Source organism: Danio aesculapii, chromosome 20 (genome assembly GCF_903798145.1).
Source record: "Danio aesculapii chromosome 20, fDanAes4.1, whole genome shotgun sequence".
Lineage (NCBI taxonomy): Eukaryota > Metazoa > Chordata > Actinopteri > Cypriniformes > Danionidae > Danio > Danio aesculapii.
The window spans coordinates 39,581,090-39,599,702 of NC_079454.1; the positions used below are offsets into that span (position 1 = coordinate 39,581,090).

Genomic DNA, 18,613 nt, shown 5'->3' on the forward strand with positions numbered 1-18,613 from the left:
TTTAATAACAGAAAAAATTGAAATAGTACCAGAATCTGTCAGATTGCTTGTAAAAAAAAAATAAAAAATCTGCAGTTTGAATCGGTTCTAAAAATCAATATATTTGAGTTTCTGGTCACACTTTATTTTGATGGTCTGTTTGTTGAAGTTACATTGCAGCTAATTCTCAGTAGATTATAAGTAGACTGTTAGGTTGAGGTTAGGGTTGGGGTTAGTATAAGTTGACATGTACTTGCAAAGTTTCTCATGGTCCGTTAAATGTCTGTTGAAGGAGCAGCATCAACAGATATTAAGCAGACAGTCTGCTAATACTTAACTGGCCCATCAAAATAAAGTGTTACCAAGTTTCTTTTTTTGAAGACCAAAGATATTTTGAAGAATGTTGGAAACCATTGACTATTTGTATTTTGTTCTACTATTGATGTTAATAGCCTCTGATATCCAGCGTTCTCCAAAACATCTTTTGTGTTCAACAGAAAAAACGAAACGTTTTTTATAACTGCTTGAGGGTGAGGAAATTGCGAGTACATTTTTAGTGTATCCAAAGTATTAGTTTAGTATGACTATAAATTTAAAAGGGAATCTGACCTAAAACATAAGGACAAAATGCTGTTTATTAGAATGATAGGCTGTTATAAACTTAAAGTTATATTTCTTTGTGGACTTCTGAAGGAATGGCTGGATAATGTTCAACTGTAAGTGCAGACTGACCTTTACATCAGTTTCTTCTCTCTCTGCTCTTTGAATTCCTCATTTTCTCTTGATATTAGTACAGAAATTGCTTTTCATACTCCAGCAGTTTAACATCTCCTCACTGCCCTGGATGGGCTTGGAAACTGTTTTCTGTTGGCAGGTGGTTTGTGCCTCTGTTTGTGCTTCTTTACTGGAATGTCTCTGGAGTATGTGGTCAGTGATTCAGCATTGAGCTTTGGCCAAGAACTAACCTTCATTACTGAATGTACAAGCCTTCTGACTGACCCCAGACCTATTCCTTGGCTTTGTGCGTGCGTGCGTGCGTGCGTGCGTGCGTGTGGTAGAAAATAAGTTGAGGACTTACTGTGTATATAACTAAAATTAGGTTTTTTTTGTTTTGTTTTTTTTATTCATTTTTGTTTTTAAAATCATTTGGACTTTTGATATATAATAATTTTATTTTTGTTTTTATTCCTATTTTGTGTTATTGGGTATTTTCTTATTAGTAGTATTTTTTTTGTTATTTTTTTATGTCCTTGTTTTTATTCATATTTTTTTATTTGTCTATAATTTCATCAAGTTCATTATATAGATCAGGGGTGCCCCAACTTTTACTTATGAAGGGCCAAATCCAAACTTGATTGAGGGCTATGGGCCGAAGGTAAATATACCAAACTGTATTTGTTACCATGGGTAATGTCCAAATTTAATTCCTAATATTTTAAAATAAATAGAAAAGATTACTGTAAGTAGTATTGACTAATAATTTTTTTTTATCATGAATTTACAGTAAAACATCAACAATCCCATTTAAAACACAAGGGAGTTCAATGTTGATTACACTAGTCAAGCTGGACCTGCTTTGATTTGTTCGAGTGACAGTATTTTAAATCTGACTAATTAACAACATTTCATTTTCATTTAGGCTTAGTCCCTTTATTAATTAGGGGTAGCCACAGCGAAATGAACTGCCATCTTATCTAGCATATATGTTTTACACAGCAGATGCACCTCCAGCCGCTACTCAACACTGGGAAACACCCATACACTCTTGCATTCACACACATACACCACGGCCAATTTGGCTTATTCAATTTAACATTTCATTGAAACATTTCATTTTATTTACATTTTTTGGTGGCTCATCAATAAAATAAACTAACAAAAAGTCACCTTAAATCTCAAATGACAATGTCTGTCAAAGGCTTTGCCCCAACAGACCTCCCCATCATTCCCTTTCTCTTTTCAGATGGGATGGCGGGCCAAATCAAGGGTTACTATGGGCTAACTTTGGCCCGCGGGCCCTAGTTTAGTTATCTTTGATATAGATCACGTGTACATTTTAACATTTTCACACAATACATAGGTAGATTATATCTTTTATTAATTGAAGAGAACCCTCAGTAGCAGTAGTTTCTTTTGTTTTAATGTTTTTTATGTATTAGTAATTTTTGAATCTTTTTTTTTTTTTTTTTTTGCTTTGCTTTAGTTGTCGTTTTGGGGTTTTGTTTACTAATACTTATTTGTTCTAATTTAATTTAGTTCCTTTGAATTTAATGTAGTTCCTTTTAACTTATTATATGGAACACATGTACTTTCATTTGAACATTTTCATACTGTAGATAAATTATTGGTTTGTTTATTGATTAAAAAGAGCCTACAGAAGCAGCTGTTTTTTTATTTCTTTATTTTTTTTTGTTTTCATACATTACATTTTAAGCCCCGTTTACACTAATACATTTTAGTTTTAAAATGCTTAATTTTTGCTATTGTTTTGCCTTCCATCCACACTACCCCGGAGTTTTTGAGCCCTGAAAATGGAGCATTTTTGAAAACGCTGAAAAGGCCGTTTTCATTTTAAAACGCTGTTGCTTTGTGTCAGTGTCGATGGGGGAAAACGAAGACATCTGAAATAGAGGCATGGCTGCAGACATTCACATCTGATTGGCGCTTTTACCTCAATATTAAGTGCACAAATTTCAGTCTTGTGTCCATTCCCTATAAGTTCAGACTTCGTAGGTTTGATATGGGTACAGTGTACTTTATACCGTCAATCGTTTCACCCAGGCAACATTGTTTCACTATCTTAAAAATAAAATGAAATCATGATCTAAGGAACTGCCTAATTTTTATTTTGATTTTAACAAGCTAACAGAAACCAAAAAAGTTGAGGCGTCTTGTAGCATCATATTTATATGACCGTCATCTTTATATTAATAACAGAACAGAGTCTGTAACATAACTGCCTCCTTTCACTGAAAAATACAAAACATACCCTGTCTCTGTTGCTGAATATCAGTTTTAATAGTCAATAATGACCATTATAAAAGTATAGTGTACAATAAGTTTATACAACATAGGAAATAAAGACAAGCCATCAGTCAAATGTGCAGAATCAGTGTACGTGGTTACATAATATATTAACTTATTTTTGCGCTCAACATGTTACCAGAGAACAAGTAATAGATTTAAAAGACCAAAGAGTCTTTAGATAGAGACAAGATGAATTAAATATCATGTTTAACAACTATAGTGAGATGAGATCCAGTAGCATATTCTTGATGAACTGTCTGACGTGCGCCGCTCTCACCTGGGTCTCAGACCTCCGCAGAATGACAGAATGTGCTTTTCAGTGGTGTAGTGTGGACTGACACTTTTTTCAGAAACGCTAGGTGAAACGCCAGTGTAGACGTGGATAGTTTTCATCCTAAAATGCCATTATAAAACTATAACGTATTAGTCTAAACGGGGCCTTATAAGATCACCCATAAGATCACACATAAGATCATCTTTGCGTAAATACACTAAATAAAAACAAATCTTTTTTTTTTTATTATTATTATTATTATTATTATTATTATTTGCTATACGTTTTGTATAGCTTTAGTTTTTGTTGTCTTTTTAGAGGTTTTGCTTATCCAAACTTCTGCTTTGTGTAATAAAATAAAATGAGCTAAATGAATTTTGATAAAGTACTTTTAATTAGAAAGTAGGGCTGGGGAAATAAACAATATCATATCGAATCGCAATAATTTATGTCGATAATGATGATAAGCTCTGGACTGAATATTTTTACCATTTTATTTCAGCAAAAAATAGTTCTGTAATTGTGTTTTTTTAGAAAATGAAATTTTTTTTGTTTGTGTACTATATATCCATATATATATATATATATATATATATATATATATATATATATATATATATATATATATATATATATATATATATATATATATATATATATATATATATATATATATATATATATATATATATATATATATATATATATATATATACATACATACATACATACATACATACATACATACATACATACATACATACATACATACATACATACATACATACATACATACATACATACATACATACATACATACATACATACATACATCACACACACACACACACACACACATATATATGCTGTCTTCAGAATATTGTATTTTATATTGTATATCATAAGTTTATTATAGAAAATCGTAATGTGTCAACTGTTTTTGTTAATAAACAACACTTTAAAATGTTATTTAATGAAGCGTCTAACCTTTGTGGTTTCAGTCATTGTTGTGATACTCTTTTAAAACTGGAAGCATTAACAACTTATATCAAAATCTATATCGTTATTGTTCAATATGGAAACGAATTATCGAGATTGCATTTTTGCCATATCGCCCAGCCCTACTTGAAAGTCTTTGTACAGTATATAGATTATTAGTTTGTTTATTAACTGAAAAAGACAGTAGCAATTATAGGACATATTTCGAAAGGTTAAAAGGGTTAACCGCATTCCCACTTCCCATTATTTTCTCAGGGTCAGGAAGGTTTTATGGTAAATGATAATTATAAATAGGTTTTTAGGGAGTGAATGGGTGTCCTGTAAAAGGTGACGAGAGGGACAGGACTCCTCCCTTCTCAAAGCAGATAATTTACTGGCTTGTTTTCATCAGACAAGGATCTATAATTGAAATGACAAAGAAGATGCATCGCTACACAGTTGTTAGTGTTTGAGGCCATGAATTTCAGCCCAATACCTGACACCCGCTTTCTCCAGGCCTGTCAATCAAAAAGACCTTAGTCAGCCTGGAGAGAAGGCCCCATTCAAGAGTGTCTGCCACAATGCCTGAATGAGTGGACCAGAGGTGCGCTGCTTTATCGACCTCATCGACCTGTCATCGTTCTGGATGCCTCAGACCTGAAGCCATACTGCTATACATCACCTATACACACACACAGACACAAACACACGGTTTCATACACGTGACTCCATTCTCTACCTAGAGTTCATTACTTTTGTTTCGTATTTTTTGTTTAATAAGAATAGAAACTGCTGTTTAAAGAACTTTTTTGGGATACATTGTTATGATCAAATATATTTAATTGCTTAATTGAAAAAAATTGGCACTAAATTAAGTTCAAATAGATTTTTAACATTGTCGAAAAGGGATGTGTAGTTCTGTATGTATGCATGTATTTACCCAGATAGCATACGAATGTGGGCAAGTTTAGGCAGTTATGCGGCACTGGTGGTATTCCTTCAGCCCAGACAAAATGAACGTAAGCCTGAAGTGGCCCAGCTGTATAATGGCAAAGGGGGGCCAAAGATTTAAATTCAAACATTGGCCATTTATGCAAATGTAATCTGAATGTGAGCCTAATGTGACCCATGTGTAAAATGGTAAATTTGGCCCAAATGATGGAGGACAAATGTGGGCCACAGTTGGCTAAAATATGGCATAGTCACTTAAGGGTAAACTGGGTCTAAACCTAAAGTGGCTCACACATATAAGTGCAAATGTGGCCCAGTTATCTTAAGACATATGTGTGCCACTTTTGGCAAATATTTGGCACAGCAAGCTCTGGCTATTGCGGCTGTGAGCCTAATGTGGCCCAGAGAAGATATGGCAAATGTGGCCCAGTTATCTTAAAAAATATGTGGACCACATAGACTAAAGTCACCATTATGGAGAAAGGTGTTTGCTTTAGTTGGGCTCATAGCCTTGAACCTCCTAATATAAATTTTCTTTTGGGCTGCTGTAACGTCTAAAAACAAAATAATAAAATTAAGTACTGTAAGGCACAACCTGTGATAAAATAATATAATTCACTGATGTTAACCGATGTTAAATTCATTATTAGAAGTAGCATAATAACATGCTTGCACATGCCACAGAATTATGAGCTAAAAAATTCAAACCAAAATGAACAAAACAAACAGGAGATTAAAAGTGAAAAAATCAACAACGTCAACATAAACAGCAGAATCAAAAGCAAACAATGAGAACTGTAGCATCAAAAAGCTATAGAATGTATTCATACTGCAATGCATGACTTTTGTTCTTTGCCAGCAGGTGTAAGGTGTAGGCCATATCTGGGCCAGAATAAAAGTAAATTGTGGCCCAGAATAGGGTCAGTTCTGGTTCATTAGGTTGATTTCTGGCTAATATGTGGTATTGCTTTGAATTTTTTGTGGCCCAGGTATTTAAGCTTGCATTGAACAAGTGCTTTCTGTAAAGTTGTAATTTTTATATACATTTCCTCTGAAAGAAGTTATCTGTTTTTGGTTGTTTGTTTCAGTGGTTTTTAAGCCTATTTTACTCTAATGGTCAAAGAAAATGTTAATTGGAAGTTCTCATAAAACATGAAAACTCGACATACAGTTGAAGTCAGAATTATTAGCCCCCGTTTATTTTTTTCCCCAATTTTTCTGTTTAACGGAGAGATTTTTTTAAACACATTTCTAAACATAATAGTTTTAATAACTTTCTAATAACTGATTTATTTTTTCTTTGTCACAATGACAGTAAATAATATTTGACTAGATAGTTTTTAAGACACTTCTATACAGCTTAAAGTAAATGCTTAACTAGGTTAATTAAGTTTACTAGGCAGGTTAGGGTAATTAGGCAAGTTATTGTATGATGATAGTTTGTTCTGTAGACTATCGAAAAAATATATAACTTAAAGGGGATAATGATTTTGTTCTTAAAAGGGTGTTTAAAAAATTCTAAACTGCTTTTATTCTAGCCGAAATAAACATGAAACTTTCTCCGGAAGAAAAAATATTATCAAACACACTGCAAATTTCCTTGCTCTGTTTAACATCATTTGTGAAATATTTAAAAAAGAAAATTAAAAGAGGGGCTAATAATTCTGATTTCAACTGTATGCGTGTTTCTGTGTTTTTTGCATTTAAGCAAAGTCTTCTTTAACAATATTTTAGTGGTGTTTAAGTTTGCATTGATCAAGTGTTGTCTGAAAAGTTGTCGTTTTCTGAAAAGTTCTTTGCCGAAATGCGTAGGTTACCCTGATGAAGGCAGTTCTTTGCCGAAACGCATAGGGTACCCTGATGAAGGCAGTTCTTTGCCGAAGAGGCTGTTCTCAGCTGAAACTCGTAGGTTACCCTGATGAAGGTAGTTCTTTGCTGAAACGTGTAGGGTACCCTGATAAAGGCAGTTCTTTGCCAAAGAGGCAGTTCTTTGCCGAAACACGTAGGGTACCCTCTTGAAGGCAGTTCTTTGCCGAAACTCGTAGGGTACCCTGATGAAGGCAGTTCTTTGCCGAAATGCGTAGGTTACCCTGATGAAGGCAGTTCTTTGCCGAAACGCATAGGGTACCCTGATGAAGGCAGTTCTTTGCCGAAGAGGCTGTTCTCTGCTGAAACTCGTAGGTTACCCTGATGAAGGTAGTTCTTTGCTGAAACGTGTAGGGTACCCTGATAAAGGCAGTTCTTTGCCAAAGAGGCAGTTCTTTGCCGAAACACGTAGGGTACCCTCTTGAAGGCAGTTCCTTGCCGAAACTCGTAGGGTACCCTGATGAAGGCAGTTCTTTGCCGAAATGCGTAGGTTACCCTGATGAATTCAGTTCTTTGCAGAAACGCATAGGGTACCCTGATGAAGTTCTTTCTTTACCGAAACGCGTAGCGTTTCCTGTTGAGGTTCGTTCTTTGCCGAAATGCGAAGGGTTCCCTTTTGAAGGCAGTTCTTTGCTAAAACACTTAGGGTACCCTGATTAAGTCTGTTCTATGCCGAAACGCGTAGGGTATTCTGATGAAGTCAGTTCTTTTCCGAAACGCGTAGGGTACCCTGTTGAAGGCAGTTCTTTGCCGAAACGCATAGGGTACCCTGTTGAAGGCAGTTCTTTGCAGAAACGCATGGGGTTTCCTGATGAAGTTCGTTCTTTGCCGAAATGCGTAGGGTACCCTGATGAAGGCAGTTCTTTGCCGAAACGCATAGGGTACCCTGATGAAGGCAGTTCTTTGCCGAAGAGGCTGTTCTCTGCTGAAACTCGTAGGTTACCCTGATGAAGGTAGTTCTTTGCTGAAACGTGTAGGGTACCCTGATAAAGGCAGTTCTTTGCCAAAGAGGCAGTTCTTTGCCGAAACACGTAGGGTACCCTCTTGAAGGCAGTTCTTTGCCGAAACTTGTAGGGTACCCTGATGAAGGCAGTTCTTTGCCGAAATGCGTAGGTTACCCTGATGAAGGCAGTTCTTTGCCGAAACGCATAGGGTACCCTGATGAAGGCAGTTCTTTGCCGAAGAGGCTGTTCTCTGCTGAAACTCGTAGGTTACCCTGATGAAGGTAGTTCTTTGCTGAAACGTGTAGGGTACCCTGATGAAGGCAGTTCTTTGCCAAAGAGGCAGTTCTTTGCCGAAACACGTAGGGTACCCTCTTGAAGGCAGTTCTTTGCCGAAACTCGTAGGGTACCCTGATGAAGGCAGTTCTTTGCCGAAACTCGTAGGGTTCCCTGATGATGGCAGTTCTTTGCCGAAACTCGTAGGGTTCCCTGAAGAAGTCTGTTCTTTGTCAAAACGCATAGGGTACCCTGATTAAGGCAGTCCTTTGCCGGAACACGTAGGGTACCGTGATGAAGTCTGTTTTTTGCCGAAACACGGAGGGTACCCTGATGAATTCAGTTCTTTGCAGAAACGCATAGGGTACCCTAATGAAGTTCTTTCTTTACCGAAACGCGTAGCGTTTCCTGTTGAGGTTCGTTCTTTGCCGAAATGCGAAGGGTTCCCTTTTGAAGGCAGTTCTTTGCTAAAACACTTAGGGTACCCTGATTAAGTCTGTTCTATGCCGAAACGCGTAGGGTATTCTGATGAAGTCAGTTCTTTTCCGAAACGCGTAGGGTACCCTGTTGAAGGCAGTTCTTTGCCGAAACGCATAGGGTACCCTGTTAAAGGCAGTTCTTTGCAGAAACGCATGGGGTTTCCTGATGAAGTTCGTTCTTTGCCGAAATGCGTAGGGTACCCTGATGAAGTCAGATCTTTGCCGAAACGCGTAGGGTACCCTGATGAAGTCAGTTCTTTGCCGAAACGCATAGGTTTTTTTTTTTTTAGAATAAACCATGTGAATAAAGGCTTTTTCTTTTCTTTTTTTTTTATTATTTTTTTATATTTAATTTCTTATACTTGTTTCTATTATTCTTTTTTATGTAAAGCACTTTGAATTACCTTGAAATGTGCTAAATAAATAAACTTGCTTTGCCTTCTAACGGTCAAAGAAAATTAAAAATAGCTATTTTTGGTTAAACTCATTATATGACCTCTTCAAATGATGACATCAAACTAAACTGCTACTTGTTTGCAATTCACATTTATTTGAGTTAAGCTCATGCCGTTTGGTCCTTGATTGTTTTTCCTGGATAATGCAGGCATGTATTGAATAGGAATGCTCTTATCTATAAGTGCAAAGCGTTGAACATGTTTATGTGTTTTCCAATAGGAGAAGGCAGCCGATCACCGCTGATATGCCGGGTAGGTCAATATTCACTCTTCTCCTCACAGATAGGACCTCGGCTTTTGTTTCATTTCAAACATTACGTGACATTTGATTTTACCTATTCATTGTGTTGTAACTAAAGCTTCTGACTTAAAGAAAAATAGCAAGAGATAGATCACTGAGATGTTTGCTGGAATCTGATGTGTAATTGTGACTATGGCTCAATTTCACAGTTGAAGAGACTCTTCGCTGAAACTGTTCCTCTGGGCCGTTTTATGGGCTGTAACATTTGCACACATCTGGGAGATGATCTTCTGGAAATTAACTGTCACGATAGAAGGAACTTCTCAAACTAAGTGTTAAGCATGGAGTGGAGGATTCATGCAAAAAATAGATTATGGTAAAAGGCAATTGACTTATACTGTAGCGACTATTAAATTTTAAGTTGATTTAAAAATTATTGTGATTGTAAAGAAAATCTTGATATATCAGACCATGGACATTTTAAAAATATTTGTGCATATTGAATTACAATACAAATAAATTTAACAGTCTTTAACTAACTATTTATATAGTCATAGTAATACTATAAATTATATCTTGGCATCATATACATATGTACATGTGTATATACGTACATATATACGTATATATTATGCATAATATAAAATAATGTAATATAATGTCATGAAAACTGTTTACTTTCTGTAATTTGTTTACATTACATTGTACTCTGCTCTAAAATGTTAAACACTAAAATGTATATTTTTATTATTATTATTTCTTTTATTTAGCCAGGATTTAATCTAAATAAGTACAAATGTAATTTTCTCCTTTGATATAAAGAAAACCAATCTAAGGAATCGTACAAAACACAGTAATGCGTTTGTGAATCTGCACCTGTGACAAAGTGTATTGCTGCATAATAAACAGAATCTAATTTTCTGAGTAGCGGCTGCATGCATATATAGATGATCACCATAATCAATAATAGAAAAGAATGTACTCTCTACTATTTTCTTACGGGCTTTATAAGGAAAACAAGTTTTTGAATAAGAAACTGAATTTTGGCCTAAGCTTTTTCAATAACTTGTCAATATGCCATATTAAAATACCATATTATGCAATAATATTTTACATTCTCATAAAAACAGAGCTTTCTATATTGCTCATAATCTCTATGATAGTCCAAACTAGGGATGGTCCGATCGATCATCCGTAGATGGGTATCGGCTGATAATCACATTTAATGGCTTGATCAGTACTCTCTAATCTAGACAATCTCATGAACCGATCACAGGTGTTTGTGTTAGTTGGAATATCAAAATATTTGAATGATCTTGTATGCATTTACACCTTTTTACATACAATAACTGAAAGCGATGTGTTTTTGACAATATTGCAAATTCACTAAAACCTGCCTGGAAAATGACATTTTTTTTTTACAAGAATATTTAATAATTTAACTTCTTGTACTATACTTATTGCAATAAACAGTAGTTTATAGTCCGGGCCTAGTTTCATTTTAGTAAAGAAGTAATGGATTTATATTTGTGCATTTTATATGCACCATCCTTAATTTATTCTCTGAGGCAAGGTAAAGCTTGAAGCATCAGAATAGGTTCTTCGTATCGGCCGATCACCATGACAAAGAATTGGTACTTTATATCGCTGCAAAAAACCACATCGGAGCGTCCCTAATCCAAACATGTTTAAAACATTATATTTACTGTCACATTTATTTATTTGTTTATTTGTTATTAAGCAATCTTTTTTTCATAATAATGAGCAAAGCTATGACAAATCATTGGTCAGAAGCTGTTGGAACCATGAGTAATGTCCATCAGTATTGTTCATATCATTGCATGTGCTTGACATATTCCAGATCAGCAACTTATGGCTGTTTTTATGGATGTTTCTGCAGGTGAAGAAGCTTCTGTCTTTAAAGATGGGCTCCAATCAGGCTGACCATAAAGCTCGAAGTGGAGTGTGCTTTGCTTTGGATTGGCTCTATGTTAAACCACACAACATCCTGGCTGCCGGCTTCTATGATGGTGATTTCATATGTTATTGTTGTTTTCTATAGGGCTCATCTAAACAATAGTAATATGCTACTTGACTTTTTTTTTTTTTCCAGGTCTGGTCGGTTTGTGGGATCTCTCTAGCAAGTCTACACTGCTGAAGGTCAGGTGTCCTGATGGAGGTGTTTCTCTGTACCCTTACCACTGTTTTCATGCCCATGATGAAAACATCCGAACCCTGAGCTGGTGCAGAGCCTCAAGGTGAGAGTCGTCTGGATGGGTCTAGCATTGTATGACAGAGGTTTTGATTTGATTGACTGCCTGCGAGTTTGGTTTATTTAGATTGAACGGTTTCTTCTTAACATGGATGCACACCAAAGAATCTCACTTTCATTCACATTAATTTATTAATTTGCATATATATATATATATATATATTTGAGTAATGAAGTTTGCCTCAGTGTGGAAAGCATTGTGCCCAAACATCTGTGTTTTGCATCACCTGAATAATGTAAAATAAAAACAAAATTATTAGCCCCTTTAAGCCATATGTTTTTTCAATAGTCTACAGAACAAACCATCGTTATACAATTACTTGCCTAATTACCCTAACCTGCCTAGTTAACCTAATTAACCTAGTTAGGCCTTTAAATGTCACTTTAGGCTGAATACAAGTGTCTTGAAAAATATCTAGTCAAATATTATTTACTGTCATCATGGCAAAGATAAAATAAATCAGTTATTAGAAATAAGTTATTAAAACTATTATGTTTAGGAATGTGTCAGGGGGGCTAATAATTCTGACTTCAACTGTATATAAATTAATGTTTTAAATAAGTCCCTTCACATCAAGGTTGCATATATTTAATTAAAATTGCTATAAAAATAATAATAGTGTGATTTTATTCGAAATCAAAACATAATATACAAAGTATGTGAATGTTTTAAAATGTATTTAAAATGTATTTCCCTTTGATATAAAGCTAACATTTAAGCAGCATTATTTCACTCTTTAGTGTCACATGATTTTATAATAGAATATGCAGATTTTCTACTTTATTATTATATTACTAAGAGTTCTTATCAATAATTACATTTTACTTTCCATGAAATTTTGAATACAACGTTTAAAACAACTGCATTCATTTGAAATTAAAACTCATTCCTTTAACACAGGGGTGGGCAAACTCAGTCCTGGAGGGCCGGTGTCCTGCACAGTTTAGCTCCAACTCTGATCAAACACACCTGCTTATAGATAATTAGTGATCTTGGAGACACTGATTAGCATGTTCAGGTGTGTTTGATTAGAGTTGAAGCTAAATTATGCAGGACACCGGCCCTCCAGGACCGAGTTTGCCCACCCCTGCAAGTCTTTTCTTAGTAAACACATTGTAATGTTTTACTGGCACTATATTACAACATTATTTTGCTAAAAAAAATATTAACACTGGTGAAAATAAATGTTCCACATGTTGGAGGAGAAAATTGGAAAAAAGAAGTAATGATGCTGAAAATCAAGATTTTAATCACATGAATTACATTTTTTTTATTAAATAGAAAAATAATTATTTGTAGTTATAATATTCACAATGTTGCTGTGGCAACACGGTGGCTCAGTGGTTAGCACTGTCGCCTCACAGCAAGAAGGTTGCTGGTTCGAGTCCCAGCGGGGTCAGTTGGCATTTTGTGGAGTTTGCATGTTCTTTCTCCGGGTGCTCCAGTTTCCCCCCACAGTCCAAAGACATGCGGTACAGGTGAACTTAATAAACTAAATTGGCCGTAGTGTATGGGTGTGAATGAGTAAGTATGGATGTTTCCCAGTACTGGGTTGCAGCTGGAAGGGCATCCGCTGCATAAAACATATGCTGCATAAGTTTGCAGTTCATTCTGCTGTGGTGACCCCTGATGAATAAAGGGACTAAGCCAAAGGAAAATTAATGAATGAATGAGCAATATTGCTGTTTCGTATTTTTTATTAATAAAAATATATTTTTAAAAAGTAAATTTTAACCTCGCCAAGCTTATATCAGACACTGTGTTGGCACAGGTTACAGATTATTTGTAAAATCTCATCCTTTTCATGTATATTCATAATTAAATCTTTGTATATTCATGCTGTCACACAGGCTGCCAGTGGAGGTTTCTCATTTAATAACAGAGAAACAGTCTAGATTCAATACATTAAAATTCCAATCATGTGTTGATTCAGCATCAGTGGTTTCAGCGGCCTGCTTTTATCACTTACATTTAAAGCACTGTGACCTTATAAGAGATTCCTGTTAGTGGCATTACAGAAGTTCATTTGGAAAATGACACCCCATCCCACTCTCCACAGGGGGTTAGTGAAGTCAAGTGAAGATATCTTGTTTTTTTCCCATGTTTCTTAGACCTTCAAATGTGACTGCTAATGTAGAGTTCACATACAACTATACCAGTGAGCTCTGAAATGAGGTTGTCAAAGTTTCTTTCTTTTTTTTACTATTATCACATTTTCCTGGTTTAATAAAAATTGCTTGCACTATTATGTTTTATTATATTAATTATGACTATACATCATATTCTAAAGACTGATGAAGGTTGTGTCAATTGCATTATAAATGTATAATATCCTCAATAGATATATATTCCTTTAGCAGTTAAATGAAAAAATAAAGTAGTCAAGTGTTTCCAAATCTTTGAGTTTTTTTTTTCCACTGAACACAGAAGATAATTTAAAGAATGTTGAAAACTGGTAGCCATTGACATCTTTTGTAAGAAAAAATGCCGTGGAAGTCAATCAGTTTCTAGCATTCTTTAGATTTTCCTTTTATTTATTTATTTATTTATTTATTTTTAGTTTAACAGAAGAAAGAAACTTAAACGGGTTTGGAACAAGTACACGTTTGGTTGAACCATTCTTTTAATGTCATTTTGTTTATTCAGGTTTACATAAGTGAAATGTCCACAAAACCACAGCATGAATTTACTGTATGACCTAAAGCCCAGAAGTCTCAGTTTGTCTTTACATGGAATCGTTGCAATTTGTAGCCAGATTTCAGGCAGTCAAGCAGGCGGGATTGAAGGGGCGATCAGCTGTGGCTTCTGCTCTTTTACCCTCCAGATGCTCTGAGGAGAGCATCTGGGGTCAAAAGATTTTTCTTCTAGTGTTGTTTTATATTGATATTAATACTATCTTATTAGCATGGATGGATTCATTTGATCAAGTTTCAATTTAAAGACATTTATGGGAAAATTCAAACTGCATCGTCAGATGGCATCAGATTCTGGTTTTGTCAGATTATTGTTTTATCCCTGTTGACCTCAGTCAGCACTTATATTTGCCAGTAGAACATGTTCAAACAGTGTTTGCCAAAAGGGGTGTGCAATATTGACAGTAAAGTTTTATTTACGGAATAAAATGCTACTTAACCTACAGTATATTAACTTTATATTCAGGAAACTAGAGAAATGCGTATTTTTCCAAATAAAAGCCAAAAACCCATACAGGGATTTTTTTTTTTACATAAATTAAATTATAGTGAGGGCATCATGGTGGTGCAGTGGGTAGCACGATCGCCTCACAGCAAGAAGGTCGCTGGTTCAAGCCTCGGATGGGTCAGTTGGCATTTTTTTGTGGATTTTGCATGTTCTCCCCCTGTTCATGTGGGTTTCCTCTGGGTGCTCCGGTTTCCCCCCACAGTCAAAGACATGTGGTATAGGTGAATTGGGTAAGCTAAATTGTCCATAGTGTATGGATGTTTCCCAGTGATGGGTTGCAGCTGGAAGGGCTTTCGATGCGTAAAACATATGCTGGATAAGTTGGCGTTTAATTCCGCTGTGGTGACCCCAGATTAAAAAAGAGACAAAGCTGAAAAGAAAATGAATAAATTATAGTGTATTGAATATCAAAACCAGCTACATTTATTTATGCATTTAGCAGGCACTTTTATCCAAAGCAACCTACATAGCATTTAAGGTGCACATTTTTGTACCAGTTTTTGCTTTTATTGCGTTTTGACCCCACAACCTTGTCAATGTTAATGCTATGGTTTACTTTTTGAGCTACAGATTACTCTGATTGACTGATTATTCGGTCATATTAACACAACACTGGTTTCCAATAAATATTAAATAAAAAAGATGAAGCACAACTGTTTCAACAATGATAATTAAAATGAAATTTTCTTCACCACCAAATTAACATATTCGAGTGGTTTCTGAATGATTTTGTGACATTGAAGACTGGAGTAATCAGAAAATAAAGCCACAAAGGAATTAAATAAAAAAATATATTAAGAAAAAATCTAAACATTACTGTTAATGTGATGTGGTATTGAATAATTTAGCATTAATATTGTTATCTTCTGTTGTCATTCAGTCACTTGTTGGTGACCGTCGGGGATGACCGCATGGCTAAAATGTGGGATGTGAGAAAAACCTACATGCCTCTTTTGGCAGTAAAGCGCTGCTTGTCTCCTGAAGTTTACTGGCCCCTCTTTTGGAGTGGCTTCCTGATGGCTCAAGAGTGCTGCTTTGCGACGTGAGTCCACCTACTTTTTACTTTCCTAATTATACCATATTTGTGAGATAGTTCACCCAAAAACGAAAACTTTTTTGACTAGACTTCCCTTCAATGCAAAAATATATTTTTGAATAATGTTGAAAACTGGTAGCCACTGACTTCCATATTTTCAACATTCTTCAGAACATCTTTTGTATTTAACAGAAAAAAGTGAGTCTTGTGAGTAAATGTGAGTAAATATAAAATTTTGGGTGAACTGTCCCTTTTTAGTCAGGAAGGGTTTTTTGTCATTATTAAAATATTATTAAATCATCTTTGTGTGTGTAGGTATGGACAACATGGCGTTCACTACTTTGATTCTGGTTACCTTGGAATCAAGCCTTTTTTTGTATGTCCAAGAAAAGCCACTATTTGGGTATGTGGACATATCATAAGTCACCCTCCAGGATTTTGCAATTCTGTGATCGCTGATTTAATACAAAATAAAGCAATTGTCTCAATTTTGTGGAGTTTGCAAACTTTTTAAATTGCCCCTATATTTTTTTACATATTTTTTAATTCCCGCTGTGCCAGTACCATCTACATAGTTTTACATTAAAAAACATTTGCAATAAAAATATGCTCATATGGCATACATGGGTGGTGAGTTGTCAATTCAGGTTTCTTCTCTGGTGTGTGATGTGTGTCATGTGACGTTATCGAAATGCGCATTCAAAACCTTTTTGAATTTAGGCACATGAGTTAAATTAAATATTAATATATAGTATATATGCATGTGTCATCATAAGCATAGCTGCTGTCTCTTTCCCTCTTTCTGTTTCTCACACACAAACACGACACTTATGCATGCTCACTCTGCATTTTTCCATCAACGTGTTCAAATAGTTTTCAAACAAAGCGACTATTATGACTTAGCATTTATTTTCAAAGAATTGGGATTCATTTTCAAATGTGATACCGCAGGTTTTAGTGGTTTAATCTTTAGTTTCTCTCTGTTTAGTGTATATTTTTCTGAGCAAAAAAAAGAATAGAGCTGCCATAAAATTTACGAAAACCGGCTACAAAACCATAAACAATCATTTTAGTTGCAAAAATCTTCTCTCTCTTTTTTTTTTGTGAAATCCTGGAGGGACTGATAAGAGTCAAGGTTTAATGATGAATTCATAATGACAAAACTATTCTCTTTTCTCAGAGCCTTTCTATGTCTGATTGGATAAATGCTTTTGCCATTGTGGACAATGGAGGAGACTGTTTATTTAGTTGTCTTCCTGAAATGAACATGGACCCCAACAATCTCCGACGACGGAGATTTGTACGTTTATCTTTATCATTATTTAATTTCCCACTTGTTAAATGAGAGCCTTAAGTTGACATGTAGCTCAATGCTTACAGTCCGTGTACAGGACTGACATGGTCCAGTTTGAAGCCGGTCAGAGGACAGCAGGTGAGGAACAGGCGGAGGAGGAAACTGTAGACAAGACCAGTAATCCTGGAAGAGAGCCGCTGACCTACAGAGGAGCAGTCAGAAAGTACTTTCTCCATTTTCATGACTTGGATATGGTGAGAGAAAAACAATTCATGAATAGATGATGTTTTGTGCAGTCAGTGTTTAATGCCATCGTCACCATCAAGCAGTCGAACAGTTTTTTTATTAATGTGGTCTTGGGGCCTGAGAAATTATGTAGGAAATCAGGATTGATTTTTGTCACATAATTGCTTTTCTTGCAGTTTTTCTTCACCACACTAAAATGTTTTTTTTTTAAATGGACAGACAGTAAACTTTTTCAGACCTTCTTATGAATCATTGAATTCGCAAGGTAATATTCATATAGTTTTTTTTGTGTGTTTTTTTATTTTTGAGTATTTTTGTACAGGTGAAAATCATGAAACCTGAGAAATGTCTCAAATTTTCAGATTTTAATAAAAAAAAAATATATATATATATATATATATATATATATATATATATATATATATATATATATATATATATATATATATATATATAATTGTAAAAAATATAAAATATGGATGTATGTATATATGTATGTATAGCAAGTTTAGCATGCTGTCCCGGAAGAGAGCTCAAGAGATCCTTGAACCCAGGGCTCACTCCTGGCTAGTTAGTATGGAAGTGGTCCAAGCTCAGGTGGTTTTCGAGAGCTCCTCTAGTATAGAAGGGAAAGAGGAGGAGATGGGGTGGATGGGGGGATTCTTCAAAACAAAGATGAGAGGGGTAAAGAAAACGGGCTATTTGTGTAAGCTTGAATTCGTCTGATTGATTGATCATATGATTGTTGATATGAGACCAGCTGTGGTCAGTCATAGCATCTGATCCTCTCAAAATTAGTTTATGAAACTTCACACATAACGTGCTAAAGATATGTTAGAAACACCTCCCTTGTTTCCTTAAAATCAAAAGAAATCCAAGCAAAAATTAATTAATATTGAAATAAATGCAATAAAAAAGAAATACAAAAAATAAATAAATAAATAAATTGAAAATTAAAAGATAGATAAACTTTATAATGAAAAATAAATGTGCAGAAAATAAATGAAGGATAAAATAATAAGGTTTAAAATATATATATTTATTTATTTAGAAAATAACATATTTTAAAAAGCTCATATCATAATCAGATGGATTG

At 34.9% G+C, this 18,613-nt stretch overlaps 1 protein-coding gene across 1 annotated transcript in view; it reads left to right on the forward strand.

Annotated features, from left to right (window-relative positions):
* gtf3c2 (general transcription factor IIIC, polypeptide 2, beta) overlaps window positions 1-18,613 on the forward strand; it is a 43,142-nt gene that overhangs the window by 14,955 nt on the left and 9,574 nt on the right. Inside the window, exons 11-17 of the mRNA XM_056445478.1 lie at window positions 9,447-9,478; window positions 11,368-11,497; window positions 11,581-11,725; window positions 15,822-15,983; window positions 16,293-16,380; window positions 17,158-17,277; window positions 17,358-17,525. Coding sequence (XP_056301453.1) covers window positions 9,447-9,478; window positions 11,368-11,497; window positions 11,581-11,725; window positions 15,822-15,983; window positions 16,293-16,380; window positions 17,158-17,277; window positions 17,358-17,525 — 845 coding nt within the window. The remainder of the gene's footprint in view (window positions 1-9,446; window positions 9,479-11,367; window positions 11,498-11,580; window positions 11,726-15,821; window positions 15,984-16,292; window positions 16,381-17,157; window positions 17,278-17,357; window positions 17,526-18,613) is intronic.